We start from the raw sequence: 19,120 nt of genomic DNA on the forward strand, positions 1-19,120 counted from the left end.
CTGAAAGCCCCGCCGCCGAGCGGAGGGCGGCCGCCGCAGTCGGCGCGGGATCGCGGAACCGGGCGCAGCCGGGAGCCGGGCGCCACCGATCATCGGGCCGAGGAGCAGCCACCGGCCCCCGCCTCCCGGCCGGTCAGAGCGCGCCCGGCCCGCCGCCCGTTCCCCCCCGCCGCGCCTCACCCCAGCCCCCTGCCTCCCTCCCCCGCCCCTTTAATACTTGCCCGCTGCCGCCGCCGACGACTCCGCGGACATGTCCTTCCCGCAGCTGGGCTACCCACAATACCTGAGCGCCGCAGGGCCTGGCGCCTATGGCGGAGAGCGCCCGGGCGTGCTGGCCGCCGCCGCGGCGGCAGCCGCCGCCGCCTCGTCGGGCCGGCCCGGTGCGGCGGACCTGGGCGCGGGCGCCGGTGCAGCGGCGGTCACCTCGGTGCTGGGCATGTACGCGGCGGCCGGACCTTATGCGGGAGCGCCCAACTACAGCGCCTTTCTGCCCTACGCCGCGGATCTCAGCCTCTTCTCGCAGATGGTGAGTGCGCCCGGCAGCTGCGCGCCTTTCTCACCCGGGCGGCCTCTCCCCTCTGGCCCCGGCGCCCGGGGCAGGGAGTCTTGGCGGCGCGGCGCTCGGGACGGAGGGAGGGTGAGAGAGCGGCGGGGCGGGAGGAGCTGGCCGGGGCGGGAAGCGCGAGCGGCCCTGCCCGTGGGTTCGAGGCATCGGGGTCCTGGACGCGCGAAGGGGCCGGCGGGCAATGCCCCGCCATCTCGGGAGGACAGACGGGAGGCCCGGCCACGAAGGGGGTCTCGGCGGTAGTCAGGAGGCCGCAGGAGCAGGCCCCGGGCGCGCGGCCCACGCTGGAGGTCAGGGCCCAGCTCGCCAGTTGTCCCGGCCGGGGTGGAGGCGGCCAGGCGGGCGGCGAGGCTCTGGCAGCTCAGCCCGCTTTCCCAGGAGTCCCCTCCAGCCCGGCTTTGGGCTGGGCGGCCAGACGTGGTTTCTCCTTCTTTGGCAGAGCTCACACAGTTGTAACCGAGTTTAAAGTCTGGTAGATGCTGTCAAAACCAACGTAACAATGGCGATCGGACGGGCGGGCCGTGGGGCCCATGGGATCTCTTAACGGTGTGTGTGCAAAATTGAGATTGAGGAAAAAATTAAGTTGAAATGTTTTTGGCGTCTAAAATAGTGTTTGCTTTGACTTTTGTAAGTTGCCAAAGTTTTCATTTCATTTGCACCAAAAGAAAAACACTTTTTCCCTCGGTTACATAATGGAGGATTAAAGAAAACAGTGTCCCTGGGCTTAAAATAAATGGTGTTCTCTAAGTCTTCGGCCCCAGTGGGTGTCAGATGTGGGGGCGGACGCTTTGCCGAGCACGGGCCAGTCTATTGATCCACTGGGTCCGTTTTCGTTGGTCCGATGCGAGGTCCGGCTGGGCTGAAACTTGGGCTGCTGGAGATCTGCATGCGGGGGCGTGGGCCAGGGAAGCAGCCCCCTCCTGAGCTGCTGCGGGCGGGATAAGGCCGTTCTTTAGACACCCCCACCACGAGGTCTCCCCACTCCCTGAAGAAGAGCGGAAATAAATACCCACCAGCCAGCGAGCAAAGTTGTGGCGGGCTTTCCTCTAACTTTTTCTTGTAGTTTTGGAAAGAAAGCCTATTTCTCTGAAGGCGGCCCCAGCTGCCTTTCAGGTCGCTGGCTATCGAAAAAGATCTGCTCCCATTTTGTTCTGGCAGCCGGGACACTGAGCAAGCGATGAGAGATTTACAAGGTATCCTTTCAAAAAGAATTCCCAGCAGAGAAGAGGCTGCAACGTCTTCTTCACAATCACACGCAAAAGCCTTAGAAACGTGCAAAGTACATTTTGTAAAGATGAGGCAAAAACGAAATCTGGCCAAGGAAACCTTTTCTCTGTGGCATAAACCACCGAACTAATTGCTCAAAGAAATCTTCTGCTCTTTACAACTTTCTCAGTCTGGAACCCTCTCCTGCGAATAGCAACTGGATGATTGTATGTGGAGGATCATAATTTTTTACAGAAATTTTGAATGCCGATGTGTGTCATTTAGGACCCGCTTGTGTTGGTGGGGGAGGAAGCGAGCTCTAGGTTGAGAACCTGCTTGTCTTGTAGTGCCACGGGGAAGGCAGAGGCTTGGTTTTTTGCGAAGGGGGTACTGTAGAGAAATTCCCCATCAAGAGGTGTGTTTCCTTGTGGTCTCTTGTGGGTTCTTGAAAAGGAAGCATAAACCCAAACTCAGATGTTAGGCCTAGGCTCCCAAACTGTCCGGACTGGGGCTTTGGAAGTTGAAAGATAAAATTGTGAGTGGACTATCTATCCAGGCAATTTATGGTAATAATGAGGCCTAATGAGGTTGTTAGAAAGATAAAATGTTATTTACCAAAAAACCTGATGGGATAATTTGACTAGCTGTGTTTTACTGCTGATGATAAAAAGAATATTGATTGCAAATAAATCAGGGCCTCTAAATGCCTTCACACAGTTTGTGTTGCTCGCTGCAGATCAAAGTCAAACTTCAGAGACAAAGTAGGAGAAAGAGGCCCAGGAAACCGGTTCCGCGCCTCTCAGCTGGCACTGCGGCCATTGCGTTAATATTTTACCGATAAGCCCTTCTTTTGTGTTTGAAAAAAATGGTGTTTTTGTTATTGTTGTTCATGATGGCCAGGATTAAAATTTTAAATTACTAATCACCACTGTAGACCTTTAATTATGGGGGAGCCATTATATGCAGATTAACATGGAAGCAAAAAGGAGCCGTGCTTTCATTTTAAATTGCTGGGTGATTTGAGCCCCGAGAAAATCCAAGTGGTTTATTTTGTTTGACCCCCTCAGGGATGGAGGGTGGGGGCATTGGCTGTTGCTTCTTCAGGTTTGGAGAATCTGTTTTATAGGACTTGTTAAAAGGTTTTCCCCTCCAGCCAGAGTGAGGTAAACTTGGAAATCCGGCTTCTGGAGTTGTGGTGGGGGTGGGGGGTGGGGGCAGAGAAGGGTCTGGAGAAATTGAAAAGGGCCGGGGGACCTGACTGTGGCCTTCCAGAGATGCAAGGCTTCTAGAACTTTCCTTGGGTTACAGAATAGCTCTCCACTACCTATGGAAGCGAAGTTCCTGGAGGCAACCCCGGTCTAACCGCCCACCCCCACCCCTTTCCATCTCGGGGGTGAACTGGGGCCTTTTGCTCCAGAGAGGACAGGGCACAAGAGCAACTGCCCCTGACTTTCCCTTGAGTTCTGGGAATTCATCTTTCTCTTTCTCTCTTTCTCCACCCCTACTCTTTCTCTCCCCCTCACTTGGCCGCGTGGCCACAGGGCTCACAGTATGAACTCAAGGACAACCCCGGGGTGCACCCTGCCACCTTTGCTGCCCACACGGCTCCGGCCTATTATCCCTATGGCCAGTTCCAGTACGGGGATCCCGGGCGGCCCAAGAACGCCACGCGCGAGAGCACCAGCACGCTCAAGGCCTGGCTCAACGAGCACCGCAAGAACCCCTACCCCACCAAGGGCGAGAAGATCATGCTGGCCATCATCACCAAGATGACCCTCACGCAGGTCTCCACCTGGTTCGCCAACGCGCGCAGGCGCCTCAAGAAAGAGAACAAGGTGACCTGGGGCGCACGCAGCAAGGACCAGGAGGACGGCGCCCTTTTCGGAAGCGACACGGAGGGCGACCCCGAGAAGGCCGAGGATGATGAAGAGATCGATCTGGAAAGCATCGACATCGACAAGATCGACGAGCACGATGGTGACCAGAGCAATGAGGACGATGAGGACAAGGCCGAGGCCCCTCGAGCGCCCACAGTGCCCACCGCCCTCGCTCGGGACCAGGGATCGCCGCTGGCAGCCGCGGACGCGCTCAAGACCCAAGGCTCGCCCCTGGGCCTGGCCAAGGAGGTCCCGGAGCCGGGCAGCACTCGCTTGCTGAGTCCGGGCGCAGCGGCGGGCGGCCTTCAGGGTGCGCCTCACAGCAAACCCAAGATCTGGTCGCTGGCCGAGACAGCCACCAGCCCCGACGGCGCGCCCAAGGCCTCGCCGCCGCCCTCCGGCCATCCCAGCGCGCACGGGCCCCCTGCGGGCGCGCCGTTGCAACACCCCGCCTTTCTGCCCAGCCACGGACTGTACACCTGCCACATCGGCAAATTCTCCAACTGGACCAACGGGGCCTTCCTGGCGCAGGGCTCGCTGCTCAACATGCGCTCCTTTCTGGGCGTCGGCACGCCCCACGCTGCGCCCCACGGCCCCCATCTGCCAGCGCCGCCGCCACCGCCCGTCGCCGTAGCCTCGGGGATGCTCCATGGCGACAAGGCCTCGTCCCGCAGCAGCCCGGCGCTCCCAGGTATGGCCCTGGGAGCGATTTTCCAGTCCTGGGCCAGGAATCTTGAGCCTGGGCTGGTCGTGGGGGCGGGAGGCACCGGCCCGGGAGGGAGAGACGCAGTGGCCGCAGAGCCCGGCTGAGCAGTAACCCTCATTTGAATTCGGGGAGCCTGGCCAGGGCCCTCGGGCACTCCTGAGAGAGCTGTGCGCTGTCACCACAGTCCTGCCGGGAGGAGAAGGGGATGTTTCTTTTGGAGACTGCCCCAGTGGCGGGAGGGAATGAGTTGGGGAGGAGGCCTGCGCACCTCTGCCCCCACCCTCACCCCCACTTGTCTCCCGGTCCTAATTATGCCTCTCCCTCTCCCTCGCAGAGAGAGACATTGTCCCCAGGCCGGACTCGCCGCCACAGCAGTTAAAGTCGCCCTTCCAGCCGGTGCGCGACAAGTGAGTGCCCTTTGCTTTACCACTGGTTCAGGGAGGGAGCAGGGTTGGTTGGCGGTGGGGTCGCGCAGTCAGTGTTGAAGGGACCTTGTTCACCCGCCTAAGTGGCCCGGCCAGCTGAGTCCACCCGGGTTTCTCCCGAGCCGGGAGCCGCGTGGGCCAGGCGACCCGTTCCCCCGCCCCCTGGGCGCTTGTCTGGCTGACCCAGCGATGCCGGGTCCCAGCGTCCATCCTCTGACAGTGCCTTTGCCTTTTTGTCTTGCTGTGTTTTCCCCGCAGCTCGCTGGCCCCACAGGAGGGAACGCCTCGGATCCTAGCAGCCCTCCCGTCCGCCTGATTCAGGGTCTTCTTTTAGTTTTGCGGGGGGAGGGGGGAGGAGTTTGGGAGGGAGGGGATGAGGGAGGAATTAAGACAAATATTTCAGACTGGTGTAAAGAACAAACATGGCAACGACGTCAAATGACTCCCGTCCATCGCTTTCTGCAGAAAGGGGCTCGTCCCCGCCGAGCTCGCTGGAGTTCAGACAGCTGGCCTCCGCCTGCGACTGGGCTCTGGTGGCTGTCACCAGGCTCTGGTTGATTATCGGCTGGGTAAATGCCCCCACGTGCTTGTGTCTTTTTTTTTTTTCCTTTCTTTCTGTATATAGAGTGATTTCAGATTGTAAATAGCGCGTCAGCGAACTTGTCTAAATCATATATTTTTGTCTAATAAACTAAATGAAATGAAGCCACTGTTCCTGCTGCTCTTTGTGGCTGTGGGTTCCTGAGTCCCAGAATTCTTGCAGGGCCCAAGTGCCCCAGGCGTGGGGTGGGGAGGAGAGGCCCCTCAGAGAGCTCCCACCCAGGTGGTGGGTGTTTCTCAGTCTTGGTTGTTGAATTTGTGATATTGTCATTAGGGCAGTTTCTTGTTGACAGTTTGATTCTTAACAACTCTTACACATATATGTGGGACACCCCTTTCTCAGGACAAAAATGAGTTCGATTTTAGTCCGTTTCTAAACCGATTTCTTAAAGTGGGCAACAGTGGTGAAAAAAAATTTCCAATCTTGTCCCCAAAGGGGAACTTAAAATTTGAAATCAATGTATACTTCGTTGTCTCAACTGCATGGTTGCGCAGGTCTTTCATGGGTAGAATGAGGACATAATGGAGTGAAATTTTGCTTTGAATCTATTTTCAGTTATTTGGCTAAAATCAAACGTGGAGAAATTGGAAGACTTTTTAAAACTCTCCTGATGGAGAGCGGGGATGCAGGGTAGGGGTGTTCTCTGGGCGTGTGAGCTAGGCGACTGGGTAGTGGTGGTGGGGAGAAAAAGAGGGGGAGGTTTTGGTCTTCAAGGGACGCCCCCTTTAAATTGCTGCGCCCTGGAGGGGGTGCAATGAGTGAGCGAGCCAAGGACCAAATAAATCCCCAGAGGTTCTAGGCGGGGCCTGCAGGCAGCTGGGAGTCAGGCGAGAGACAATGCTGGCCCGCTCCGGCCTCGCGCGCACGCGGGAAGGCAATGGCCTGGAGGCTCGGGACCGCGTTTCGCTCCCAGCAAGACCCGCCGCAGCAGCCTGCTTCGTGCAGGGTCAAGATGACTTTGTTAAATTTGTGAAAACCAAGAAAGCAAACATTGCCAAAACTGCCAGTGAGAGAAGGAGGTGGCCTGCGGGGAACCTTCCCCGTGGGGAAGAGACCGAGTCCCCGCGTCCTACAGAGCCCTCCCCCACACCCTCCCCCGGGGCCTGATGCTGGCCCTGGAGCCCCTTCAGGACCCTCCGTCCCGGGCCGCTAGCGGCGGCTAGGGGCGGGGCTGTCTGTCCCGGCTCCTCCGGGGCTGGGGAAAGGGGGTGGGATTTGTCTGAAAAGGTTGGGTCGCTACCCTCTCTGGTGCTCGCTTCTTTCTCCAGCGGCCCCGTGCGCCCAGCGGTCTAGATGAAGGGTCCATTCCCCACCCCCGTGAAGGAGGCGCGTAGGACGTGGCGAGGGGCAGCGGGGACGGCTGGCGGGTGGGGGTGCGCAGCAGGCGGGGCGGGTGGAGCCGCGGGAGGAACGGGGCTTCGGAGCCAAGCGGAAGGCCGGTTTAGGCCGTGGTGGAGCTGCTTCCAGTCCGAATGGACGTGTTCGAGGCGCCCTCTATGGGCCGAAAGCGGAATGAGGTCCTGAAGGCAGCGCAGTTCTCCTGGGGTGTGGTGCAGAATTTGGGGGTGCTGGCCCTTGGGAATGCCGCGGACAAAAGCTTAGATTTGTGGTTTGTGATTTTTTGTGTTCTTGGGCGCCACCCACTTGTTTGAATTTTGGGAATGCGGTGCCTGGCCTGCTGGTAGGCTGCTGGTATTGAAGCGGGGGGGGGGGGGGGCATGGGGGGGGGGAGTGGGTCCCAGACTCCAAGCAGGTCGTTTTCATTGTCTCAAGTGGGTTATGCGGATTCAGAGAGGAGTTCCTCCTCTAGGGCTTTGGAGGTCAGCGCCCTGGGCTCTCCTCCTTCCAGAGTTCTTGGAGACAGTGTGCACCAGCGGTGTCCTGAGGCTTTTGAGGAGGAATGTAGTCCTTGGCCCAAGGACATGCTGCTTTGGCATCCAGTGTGCTGGGAGACCCCTTCTGCGTGACTGCTGGAAGCAGCAGGTGGGATTCAGGTGGGCAGTAGATTCTTCTGCCAGCAGGCCTCTACTATTTTAAATCAAATAGGAAGGTCCAGACAGGCATCTGCTGCTTGCCCACCCTATAAGTCCATTTTTTAATCCGATACATTTGGGAACCTCAGTGCTGTCCCTTAGGTGGCTGGGCCAGCAGGTGCTCACCAGCAGGACTCCAGGCCTCAGAACTCAGTAGCCTGTGCTCACTCCTGGGGACTAGAGAGGCCTCCTGTACAAAGAAGTCAGATCACCAGTCCCAGAATTATTTTTCTTGAAGGAAAAGCTAGAAATGAATTTTTAATGGAGCACTGAAGAGCATTTTTGTTCTTTCTGTGCTATTTGTTTACATCTTTCCCAACAACGCAGCTACCTAGGCGTGTGCAGCCTGCGGGCTTGCAGGGCCCATGGGAATGCCTGTGCAAATATCATTTCAGCTCCTAAAATATCTGGGGAGAGACATAGACACCCACTTTTTTTCCTGAAAGCCAAAGCAGAAGTTCCTTTGCAGCTTTCTGCCACCGCAAAGCTGCTGTCCCATTCCACCCCTGCCCAGGGACAGACTCAGAGGGTGGCAGTAGTTCTGTGACCTGCAAGGAGGAGCCTGAACCCAAAAAGGGATAGACTTGAGGGATGTCTGCAGGATTAATGTTTGCACCTTGGTACCCCCTCCTCCATAGGTGACAGACTACCTTGTGTCCAGGACAGATTTCTGTCTCCACTGAGTCTTCTGGTGGGGGAGGGTAAGAAATCCTGTCTAGAGACATTCCTCTTTCTGCCTCAGCCCAGGCTGGTACCCAGGTGATAGGATCATCTGAAGCACAGGCCTTCTAGATTCCTGGCCTGAGGACTTGAGGAGTGGGCCCAGGCCCCACCCTGATTGTGACCTGCAGGAGTCTCTGCTCCCACCACTCTTCCCTCCCCCTCCCATCAATTATATCCCCAGCACATTTATCTAGTCTGCAATATGGAGAATTCATATTCATATCTTGGTTTTAGTGGTCTGACACTGATTAATGTCATACGCGCATTGGCTCGGAGGGGCGCGCCACCAGATGAATCATGCCCTATAAAGTTTCAGTTGTCCTTGTAGATGGGACTCTATCAGAGCTCAGAAGCCAAGAAGGGGGATGGGGAGGGGAGGAAAGAGGGGGGGAGAAGGAAAGAAAAGGAGAGAGGGAGGGCAGGGTGGGCTGTGGTTCCCAGGTGCTCTTGGCCCTGTGTGGGAGGCTGGGAACCCTGGTCCCTTTGCCAGAACTCTTCTCCCCAGCTGGGCACTTCCATTTCAGTCCTCCTCAGCCTCCCTCTTCCCTTCCCTTCCAGATGGTTCCTCTCAAGGCAGGCTCAGGGTGAGGCTGGGCCTTCCAGGTAAAGACGTTGAGTTTATGGACACTGATTTGGGGACACTGAAGCCCTCAATACTCTCCAGAAAGTGACAGGGTTCAGTTTGCCAGCAGGAATATGGTTTTGAAAAGTTTGGGGGTGTGGTTTGACAGGAGGGAAGAAAGCCCAGCCCAAGGAGGGTTGCTGGGTAAGGGGGTTCCTTGAAGGTTTAGGGGGCCTGGGCCTTGGGAACTTGGAAGGCCCTAAGGGACTCCACAGCCTGTGCTGCATGGTCACATCGCAGAACCCAGCACTGATGAGTCAGCTGGGCTTCCAGAACCCCAAAGGAGAATCTGTGGGGTACCAGACACTGAGTTCAAGCCTTGTGGCCCTGCAGTTCGCCAGGTCTCAGAGGTGTCTTGGTGAATATTCTTGCCATATCTAGCTGGCCTGGACCTGGCTCCAGGCATAGAGGGCAAGCAGGGAAGGGGGTGGCTGAAGTCTGCAATCCAGGGTGGATGGCCAGGAGACAGCTAGGCGGTAGGGCCTCTGTGCTTTGGGAGTGATGGCCCTCCCAGCTGCCTGGAGATGTGCCTGAGCCTGTGTGGAGGAGCAACCTCCAACCCCCAAACATTTCCTTGGCTCTGGCCGCCCACCCCAGGGATCAGATGAATGGTCTCCAAGTAAAAAGTCCCCAGATATCAGGTGCGGGTGCTTGCTCAGCTGGGGAGGGAGAACTTCCCATGTCTTCCGAGCCTGGTGGAGCCAGGGTCTCTATTTATAGCTCCTGAGCTGAAAGGCGACAGAAGGTCACCCCTGGGGACTGCTGGGGGCCTTTTGTGCCCCTGCTTCTGAAGCTGGATATAGATCCTCTTCCCTCCCACTAAGGACCTCTGAGAGTGGGCCCGCTGAGGGCAGCTGGTTTGTCAGTGCAGAAAGCACTGGATGTGGGACCCACAGTACAGTTAGAGGCCCATGACAATGTTTTAATTTATTTTTAAATGAAAAGAAAACAGGAACTTTTAGGTGGAAGACAATGTGTTAATATATAATATCAATTTATTCATCTCCAACCAATACAGTTGCGACATTTATTGTTTAACATTTGTTTTCAGTGGAGGGAGAGGTCCAACACCCAGGAAAGTCACTTTGTGGCCCAGGCCAAGGAGATCCTGGAGCTGCCTAAAATCGTGGAAATGCTTTAAATGGGATGTCAGAGAATTGAGGTGGTCCCTGAACCTAGGAGCTCCCCCCCACTTTCCCGCTCCCCGGTGGACCTTGCCATCTCACATTCAGGCAGCAGGGACTCATGGCACTGAGGCCAAGTCTCCAGAGCCCCCAAGCTGTTGACCTGAACCTTCTTGCCCTGGGGGAGCAGGCAGAGGCCAGAGTCAGGGCGGATCTGCCTACCCCAGCTCCCTGCCCCACATGACGTCCAGGGAAGGAAAGGCCAGTACTCCCAGGCAGGCAAAGGGCAGTGGTCGGGGTGGGAGCAGGGGCCAAGCAGCCCCCTACCTACCTCGTGAGGGGCACAAGGGGCAGCCCTTTCTGCGCGCTGCTGTTTGGCTTCTGAGGACGCCGCGGGGTCTCTGATCCCCTAATCCATTTATCCAGCGTCTTGAGTGCTGGGCTGAATGCAGAGACACAATGGCCTGGGCTGCAACTGGGGGCTGGTGGGGGAAAGTGGCTACCCAGCGAGACCCCGCCTCCGGATTCTGATCACATCTCCCCCATCGCCACCATCCTGCTGGGGCGGGGTCCCAGAGCTTGAAATCACGCTTATAGTGTAAATCATCTAAACGTACGGTTTCTCTGCTGTGCGTTTGCAGTTTGAGCCGAGGTGCTAGTGGGGGGTGAGTTGGAGTAGGGGGCGCCTGGGCAGCTCCTGCCCCGGACACGGGACACCCAGCAACAACCCAGCTTGTCTTTCTTCAGTGTCTTTCCCTGTTTGCTTGTTTGTAGTCCTTGTTGTAGCTTTGCTTGTTACTGAATTTTAAACGTATGCTTAATTGCCAGGTTCTGGGTTAGCTCCAGCAATGTCTGAAAATATTAAATACATCGAGGAGACGGTGGGCAAGAGAAATTAAAAAGGTGCTCCTTGCACGGAATGTTAAAAAGATCCGACAATGAAGTGATTAACATTTTTATGAATAAAATTAATCACGCATTAACTCTGCAGCCAGCACCTCTGAAAGGCGGCCCCTTTCTTACACCCCTGAGCTGGAGGCCGCCTTGGCCCAATGCAAACACCCAGCCACCAGGCAATTGCAGATATTTATGAAAGGACAATCAGGAATAGATATCTAAATTTGAGGCAAGGGAAACAAAACCTCCCAAAACACCAACACTACACATGGAGCAACATTAAAAAAGCAACGGCCTTTTTTTCTTTTTTTCTTTTTAGCAAACCCTCCATCGAAACAGGCCACTCCCATGCTCAGACGTGCAGGTGGGATGGTGTGGACCTGGTCGTGGAGGGCAGCAGAAGGTAACCTGGGACACAAGGCTGAGCCCCAGGGCTCCCCTCTGGGGCCCTCCTCCTGGGCCAAGCTTCTGGCAAAGTGACTCAAATGAGAGGGCGGACCTTATTAAAATTTCCACTCTTCAAGATAATAAAGTGCGATTCCTGCTCTCAGGACTCAGCTCTCTCTCTCTCTCTCTCTCTCTCTCTCTCTCTCTCTCTCTCTCTCTCCTTTCTAATCTCTTGCCACTGCGGTTTTGGGAGGGTTCCAGCAGGCTGTACAAAGGGACACGCAGGCATCTGAAGTGTCTGTCACTCGGCAGCTGTGGCAGAGGCGCGCCATTGCCATTTTGCGGGGGCTCCCGGCTCCTGTGCGCAGCAGAAGGTGAATCAAAGCCCCGGCTTCCTCAGCCCCACGCATTCCTCACCGCGGTGGCACAGCTCTGAGCTCCGAGAACCAACAGAACCACGGGCCCTATTTGAGTTGATATATTAATATTTACTGAGGATTTGCAAGGTCGGGACTAAATGTCAGCAGATTGCTGGGGCAGTCCTGTGGGGAATAATTAAACAAATCTCCCAGCAGTTCAGCCTCTTAACATCTTTATTAATCTCACCCCCCCCTCCACACACACACTCCTGAAAGAGTATGCAGAAATATTGCTTTTACAACCTTAGAGAAAATTCAGAATCAGGGTGATGTGATAGTGAATAAAATGCTGTGCGGTGGAGGTTTGCTCTTGGCCCCTCCCAGGCAGATGTTCCAGAGGAGGGATGGCTCTGATGTGCGAATTACAGCCAAGCGGTTGTCATTCTCACCTGCCCCTCAATCAAGTTTATCCCGACCAATTTGCCAAACACAATCACACTGTTTCTGTGATTTGATCCTCACCCGTGGTCCACTCTGCTGGCTACGGAGGCCTGCCTTCTTTAACGTGATTACAGCATGCACTTTACTACAAGTTGGACAATTCTCTTTAATAAGCCTCATAATTAGTGTTGGGATGCCTCATTACAAGCCATAGCCTGTAGCAGTCCTAGGCCAAGCAGCCCTCTGCAATCTGATTTATTTTTTATCAGGCAGCAGGAGCTGTCTGGAGTTTTTGTTTGTATAATGGGGACCCGCACCAGGCCCCGAGTGTAAAAACACCACCAGGAAATTAATTGCTTCTGTGTGGATCCACTGCAGATGGGTCCTGTTGATCAGAATGGTTATATTTTTGACTTTGCTATCCTGCGGTGAGTTGTTAAAAAATAAAATGAAAGCCAGCAATGCAAACATATTAGCATCAATATAGATTCAGTCTGGCGTAATTGAAAACACGGGCTTCTGAGGAGGCTGTGCAGGGGAAGTCCACGTTTCTGGTGAGACCTGTTCCTTCCTGTCCTCTGTCGAGGTCCGAATTTATTTGTTTATATGTGCATATATTTATTTATTGCTTCTCAGTGGGACCACCTCCCTGCAGACATGTGGCTGGAATTGCAATTGGTTTCTGACAGAAAGATCTACTTACAGTCACAAACACCCACTGCGGGGGAATCCCCCCACCCCACGCCTGACACCAAGGCCTCTGGTTGAGGTCGGTGGTGTGGTGCTCTCATAACTGTGTGGGGACACCAAGAGAAAGGTGGGCCTCACCTGCTCATCCAGGCTCCACCTGAAGGGGCCTCAGGTGGCCTTGGGTGGTCAGGGCTTATGTGCACACTGTGTTTGCGTGGCTGTGTATGTGTGTGTGTGTGTGTGTGTGTGTGTGTGTGTGTGTGTGATGTGTGACTAAGCTGAGTGGACAGATCTTTGCCATATGCCCTCTGCACTGCTCTGGGCTCAGATATAAATAAATGAAGAAAGTGCCCTTCCTTCTCTCTGCCCTTTCATCAGACCACTTGATCCCTAAATTCTGATGAGGTTGCAAATGACTCCTCCAACTGAGAACAGTTTAAGGATATTTTTAGACCAATCAGCCCCTGAGTTAGAATTTGTTGCTATATCTTATGTTCTTGGCACTGGGCAGTTAATTGCTGGCTATTCCAATTGGATGGATCACTGTCAATTGTGGTTTAGGTTTGGGTCTCATATGCGCCTCCCACCCCCCACCCCCCACCGTTTTTTTTCCTAAAGGAGGTTCATGAGCTTCTATCTCTGAATCATTTTTGAGGCTCTTACAGCTCAGCTGTCTGGTTTTCTTGTTCAGCTCTGCGTTGGGATGGAGTTTATAAATTTTCAGCTCTGATAATTCTGCAGACAATCCCTTATTTATGGGAAAAAGTAATGTAAGGATGATAGTGAGACATTTCTGTTTAGGAAAATTACTGTTTCATATGCAAAAGCACACCCTGCTCTGACTTCCTGTGTGCACACAGAAGCATCAGGTGTTTCTGCGGCAGTGAGAACAGACACTAGAACCATTCTCATTCCATTTGCAAAGTCCTGTGGATGGGAGGATGCTAGCATTCTCTCAGAATGTCGTGATACGCCAGGTTACAATGGTCTCATGGACCAGGTAGGCCTGGGCTCCCAGAATTTAGGAATCATGTGGTCTGATGAAAGGGCAGAGCTAAGCTGTGTAAATAGTTTCTCTTAAAGAATCAGCTGCAAAAGTCTCTAGTATCACCTTTCCTGGTTCATTAACACTTGGACCTGGCCTGGAACAGACCTTTCTAAAGGTTTGCAGAAACAAACAAGTTCATCTTTATTGATAAGAATTATCCATGCTCTCAGAGGGAGGCAATCCTCTGGGGCATCCATGCAATGCTTCTTTGCAGACCCTTAGGGACCACACTGGTCACCGCAAACACACCCATCGCTGTGCAGAGCTGCCTGAAGATAGTAGATCTTTCTTGACATCCCACTGTGTCCATGGCCAGCAGTGCCATATATTAGTTCGCAGCTGTAAAAATGAAAACACTGCAGTGTTACCCGCCCCTGCTAATGGCGAGGACTTAAGTGAATGGCAGTTCGACATTTCTTATACAGCAGCAATACTCTGGGTCCTCGAGTCTCTAGACAGTCCATTCCATTGCTCTCACCTTAATTTGAGGGTTGCTGATTATTTGCGCATATACTTAACCTTTATCTGTGCATAAAATTTTCCCTTTTTACTATTCATGCTGTTAAGAATTCAAAAGGTAGATGGCAGTTGCCCCAGACATAGCTAAAGGATGTGTGTGTGTGTGTGTGTGTGTGTGTGTGTGTGTGTGTGTATGAGTTTGTGAGTTTCTTCTTTAGTCACAACCAAGCTGAGAGTGTTTGGTGGAAAGCAGTTGTAAGGGGCACCTGGGGTTACAGAGTGACAACCTCCTGTTGCAGTGTTCTCTGAGTGCAAGAGGCAGGCCGAGAGCTAATCACAGCTGGCCTAATGGAAGGATGAGACACTCCCAAGGAGAAGCCAAGATGGAAAGTTCATTAAATCCCTGCACCCACTCTCCTCAATGCCCCCTCACCCTCATCCTATATAATAAAAGAGTAATATGCAAATTGACTCTAACAGCAGAACCACTGGGAATGACTAGTCACTATAACACACACTGACCACCAGGGGGCAGACGCTCAATGCAGGAGATGCCCCCTGGTGGTCAGTGTGCTCCCACAGGGGGAGCTCTGCTCAGCCACAAGCCAGGCTGACGGCTGCCAGTACAGTGGTGGTGGCGGGAGCCTCTCCTGCCTCCTCAGCAGCACTAAGGATGTCTGACTGCAGCTTAGACCTGCTCCCCGCTGGCAAGTGGACATCTCCCGAGGGCTCCCGGGCTGCCAGAGGGATGTTTGCCAGCTTAGACCCAATCCCCTGGGGAGTGGGCCTAAGCCAGCAGGTGGACATCCCCCAAGGGGTCCCAGATTGTGAGAGGGCACAGGCCCGGCTGAGGGACCCCTCCGAGTGCACAAATTTTTGTGCACCGGGCCTCTAGTTTAAAAATAAAGATCAAGAGCACTGACCAGTGTGGTTAACTGGTTCGAGTGTTGGCCCCACACTCCAAAGGGTCTCGGGTTTGATTCACAGTCAAGGGCATGTACTTGGGTTTCAGGTTCCATTGCTGCCCAGGCCTGGGTGTGTGCATGAAGCAATCAATCGATGTGTTTTTCCTTTCTCTCTCTCTCTCTCTCTCTCTCTCTCTCTCTCTCTCTCTCTATCATTCCCCCTGCCACCTCTCTTCCACTCTCTCTAAAAAAAAAATCAATGGAAAATATAACCACTGGTGAGAATTAACAAAAACAAATAGACAAACACAGAGAAAAGTTTATTGGCCAAGTTTGAAACTAGCTTAATCTTTAGAGACTGACGTTCGTTTTCTCTGGGGAAATACTTCTTCCCATTACTAAGAAAGAAGTTGTTTTTTAACTTTAAGGAAGATCCCAAATCTCAGACATCAAATATCTGTTAAAAACAAACACCATTTTGATAAGCTATGTATAAATGAGTCAGAAACATGTGGCTTTGATTTTCCTTAAAAGGCTTACTTTGAACCCCAAATATTTTTAGAAAGTTTGAGGTGTTCAAACACTGTGCAGTTGGGCACACCCAGCCATAATTTAAGGGGATGGACTCAATGCACATGTTTCTGATCTATTTACAATTATCAGAATCAGCTCTTCATTTTGAATTGCTTTTGATGTGCAGAAATGCCTCTGAGGCTTCAGAAATCTCTCTGCTCTCTCTTCCCGCCAGCAGCCAGCAGCCAGCAGCCAAAGGGTGCATCTCCTGAGTGTCACATGCCCCTTACCCTGACATCCCATGTTGCACGTCTTTAACTCACGCATTTCAGGAAGTATCAATCTGGTAAAAATGTCTTTTTCATGTTAGGAACATGTTAATCTTGGAAGAAGAGGTGATGAACTGCCAGGGAAGATGGCAGTAACTGCTGACCTCTGATTTGGGGGTGATGGTCATCATCATTCAGATAGACACAAATGCTCCCTCGAAATTCCACTGGTGGATAGAATTTCGCTGATGTAGTTCCCATTTTGGTAAGCCAGAGATCAGTGCTGGGGCCAAGTGCTATGGTAGAAGCAATTCATATGATGGGTAATTAAAACCTAGGCTACCATTGTGCAGTTTTGAGATGACTTCCAAATGCTTTCCTGGGTGTGCCTGTCAGCCAGATATACAAACATAGGCAAGCAGAGGAGACAGCGGTGAACTTGGGGTATCAGAACTCATGAGTACAAACTATTATCTTCAACCTGAATGAAGATAAACAGAATTCCTGACATTTAACGAGCAATTGTTGGGTGCCAGGTGCTACTTATAGTTTACATGCAGTAGAAGACTTAATCCCCTGATGAGGCAGTGAAGTTAGAGTTAGTATCTATTAAATTTTAAGAGTGAGGAGACTAGGGTGATGAAGCAACTCGAAGCCCAGGTTTCTCACCACCCGCTGTGCTGCCTGAATGCATCCCCTCCACTAGAACAGGAGAAGGTTCTGGCTCTTCCCACCCTTCCCAGGTTTTAGGGCTCTTTGGAAACTGCCCCATGATGTGTGCCTCCATCTGGAAGAGCTTCCTGTTCCATGATCAACCTCCATTACCCTCAGATGCTCCACTAATCCCTGGGGATAAAGCTGGTCCATCCCAAAGCCAGTGTCTTCAAATTCTGGTTGTAATTTTTCTGGCATCAGTAGGCAATGCTATTTTGTTCTTACTGATGTCTTTTTATGCCTAAATAGGACAAGCTGGCATGTCATGTCCCACATTCTGTCTGTGGGGAAGAAGTCACTTGTTTTTCACAGACACAGCCATTTGCAGCAGGGTGTTCATGGTTCTGAAAACCGTGCAATCCCTTTCAGCTTCCTGGTTCTTGGGTCTCCCTTCCACTGAGGCTAAGAACCCTGCTCTCCCCTAGCCCCCCCATCCCCCCATCTCTTTGCCTCTCTCTCCCAAATCTCCTGTGGCTCCTGTCACACCAGCAGAGCATCCCTGAATGTGTCCAGGCTGTTTCCAAGGCTCATGGAAGCCAGTGAGTGCAGACCATGGACTCGGAGGAGGTGGTGGCACAGCCTATCTACCCAGGACTATAAATTTTGTGCTGTGATGTGAGAGATGTATTGAAATTCTAAATGGTACCTCAATTTTAAGTGCTTATAATTTACTGAAATGAAGTGTGTGTGTGATGTTTGCGTGTGTGTGTGTGCACGCACGCGCCTGCATGCCCGTGGTGGCCTGGGGAAGGTGCAGAACAGGAAGGAAGGGTCAGCATTGCTAATGTGGTCAGTGTAGCTGCCAACCCCATAGTTTAAGCCCACACTCCTATTTATCAGAGTGGAGCTGTGTTTACCTGGGGAAAGTTTCATATCCCAAACTTTCTGTCTCATATTCATAGACTCCTGGTCCAAAAGCCTCAGTTTAAAGGTAGGAGAATGAATCCCACAAGGTCAAGTGAACATTCTCAGGACCCACAAATCTCTGTCCGAGGATGCTGAGAAGGAAGAAGGTCCAGTCAGTGTAAGCATGTGACCTTGTACAAGGACACCTGAGGCCCTGTGTCAGCACATCCCACACGACTTCAGGAGGTGGAGATACCTGCATTGACCGGAGAGGTGGAAGCTGGGGAGATGTGGAGTGAAGTGGGTGTAGCTGCAGAGTCAGCGGCCGCCTCCTGGCCGCCAGGGCTTGGCCCACGCACCGCAGATTCAACTTCTGCATCAAGTGGACCCACCTACTCCTCTTGTCCTGGGGTCAGCCTTTATCGCCTGTGACGGGCATGATCCATCAGGCAGTCGTCATTTCAGTTAGACTTGGGCCAGAGTGGCTGCCATCTGTGTCATCTCAGCCTCCCGGCCTCCCAGTGCCTCCCGGCCTGGTTGACTTTGTTGTTATGATGCTGACTCACCATCACTGAGGTCCAGATCCAGACAACATCATCTCTATGCCCAATGCATGTGAGCAGCTTCTTGTTCCTGAAATCCTGAGCCTCCAGGACATTCTCAGACAGACTTCACATGGGCTTCTGAAATCAGTCCAGCTCATAGCAACTGCTTTGTGTCTATCAGTCCCGGGCTTGGTATCTATATGTGTTCCGAGGCCTCTGGTGCTTTGCTTTTCCTCTGAGACTCAGACCTTCTCAGGTGGGGCCTTTCTGCAGAGCAACCAGTCGGTGCCATGGAAGGGATCCTGGGTACGAGTGATGACACCACCTCAGTTTCCTCATCATGTCTAGTTGTACTTTGTGCTAAGTGGTTTTCAGATGGTTTTGTACACTCCTGTATTTGAGAACAACACTGGCTTTAGCGTAAACACTTCATTTTGGTGGCAGGAGAGGTGGTAATGAGGGGAACAGAATGTGAGAGCAGTGAGTTCCAAGTGACTGAAATTACAGAGGCAATGAGCTCCCTGGGGAGCCACGTGGAGCTAAGTGAGAGGTGTGTGGAGGCAGCAAGTGAATGGCCTCCTTCTCTAGGACATTCCCATCCACAGTGTTTATCTTTCAAACGCCATGCTCCTTTCCACTTCACTTCACGTGCTTCCTTCTCTTAGTATTTTGCTTTCTGGGCCCACTGCAGAGCATTCTGAGGGATTTCCCTGATTTTAAATGTGAACACATGACTGGAGACAACACCGTTGGTTTCACTCCAGCAGTCTGTGTGCTTCCATGTTGGAGCAGATGGGGCCCATTCTGTGGTAGCTGTCCAAGAGCCTGCGGTGGTCGGCCCGCTTTCTACTGGTGAGAAACACATTACATGTAATTTGTTACTTGCATTTTGCCCTTTCATCCATCCTGAGAGCATCAGTCAGCCAAGGGACTGCCGTCCCCCAGGGCCTGGGAGAGAGAGGTTTTCGGGGGCTCCTGCTGATACAACATTCCTGTGGGTGTGGGGATGGTTTCCTCTTCACATCCATGAAATACTTTAAAAATAAGAACAACCAGGGATTCTGTTCTTCCAAGATTAGTCTCAAATCCCTCCGGTTAATGCCATCGGTGAAAACAATTAACTTCTGTATATTTCAGGATATAGGCAGGACCTTGTCAGAATCTT

The 19,120-nt window shown here is 53.0% G+C and overlaps 1 protein-coding gene across 5 annotated transcripts in view; it reads left to right on the forward strand.

Annotated features, from left to right (window-relative positions):
* The first annotated feature begins 42 nt into the window (after positions 1 to 42).
* Positions 43 to 19,120, forward strand: part of IRX1 (iroquois homeobox 1) — a 58,510-nt gene continuing 39,432 nt past the window's right edge. For 2 of the 5 annotated variants that reach the window (XM_059694658.1, XM_059694657.1), the window contains exons 1-3: positions 43 to 526; positions 3,313 to 4,339; positions 4,689 to 4,761. In XM_059694658.1, the coding sequence (XP_059550641.1) occupies positions 251 to 526; positions 3,313 to 4,339; positions 4,689 to 4,761 (1,376 nt within the window). In that variant the 5' untranslated portion in view covers positions 43 to 250. Of the gene's footprint in view, positions 527 to 1,723; positions 1,999 to 3,312; positions 4,340 to 4,688; positions 4,762 to 5,037; positions 5,485 to 11,098; positions 11,333 to 19,120 lie in introns of those variants that run through there. The other 3 variants (XM_059694659.1, XM_059694655.1, XM_059694656.1) reach the window with 3 other exon arrangements.

This window comes from Myotis daubentonii, chromosome 4, assembly GCF_963259705.1.
Source record: "Myotis daubentonii chromosome 4, mMyoDau2.1, whole genome shotgun sequence".
Taxonomy (NCBI): domain Eukaryota; kingdom Metazoa; phylum Chordata; class Mammalia; order Chiroptera; family Vespertilionidae; genus Myotis; species Myotis daubentonii.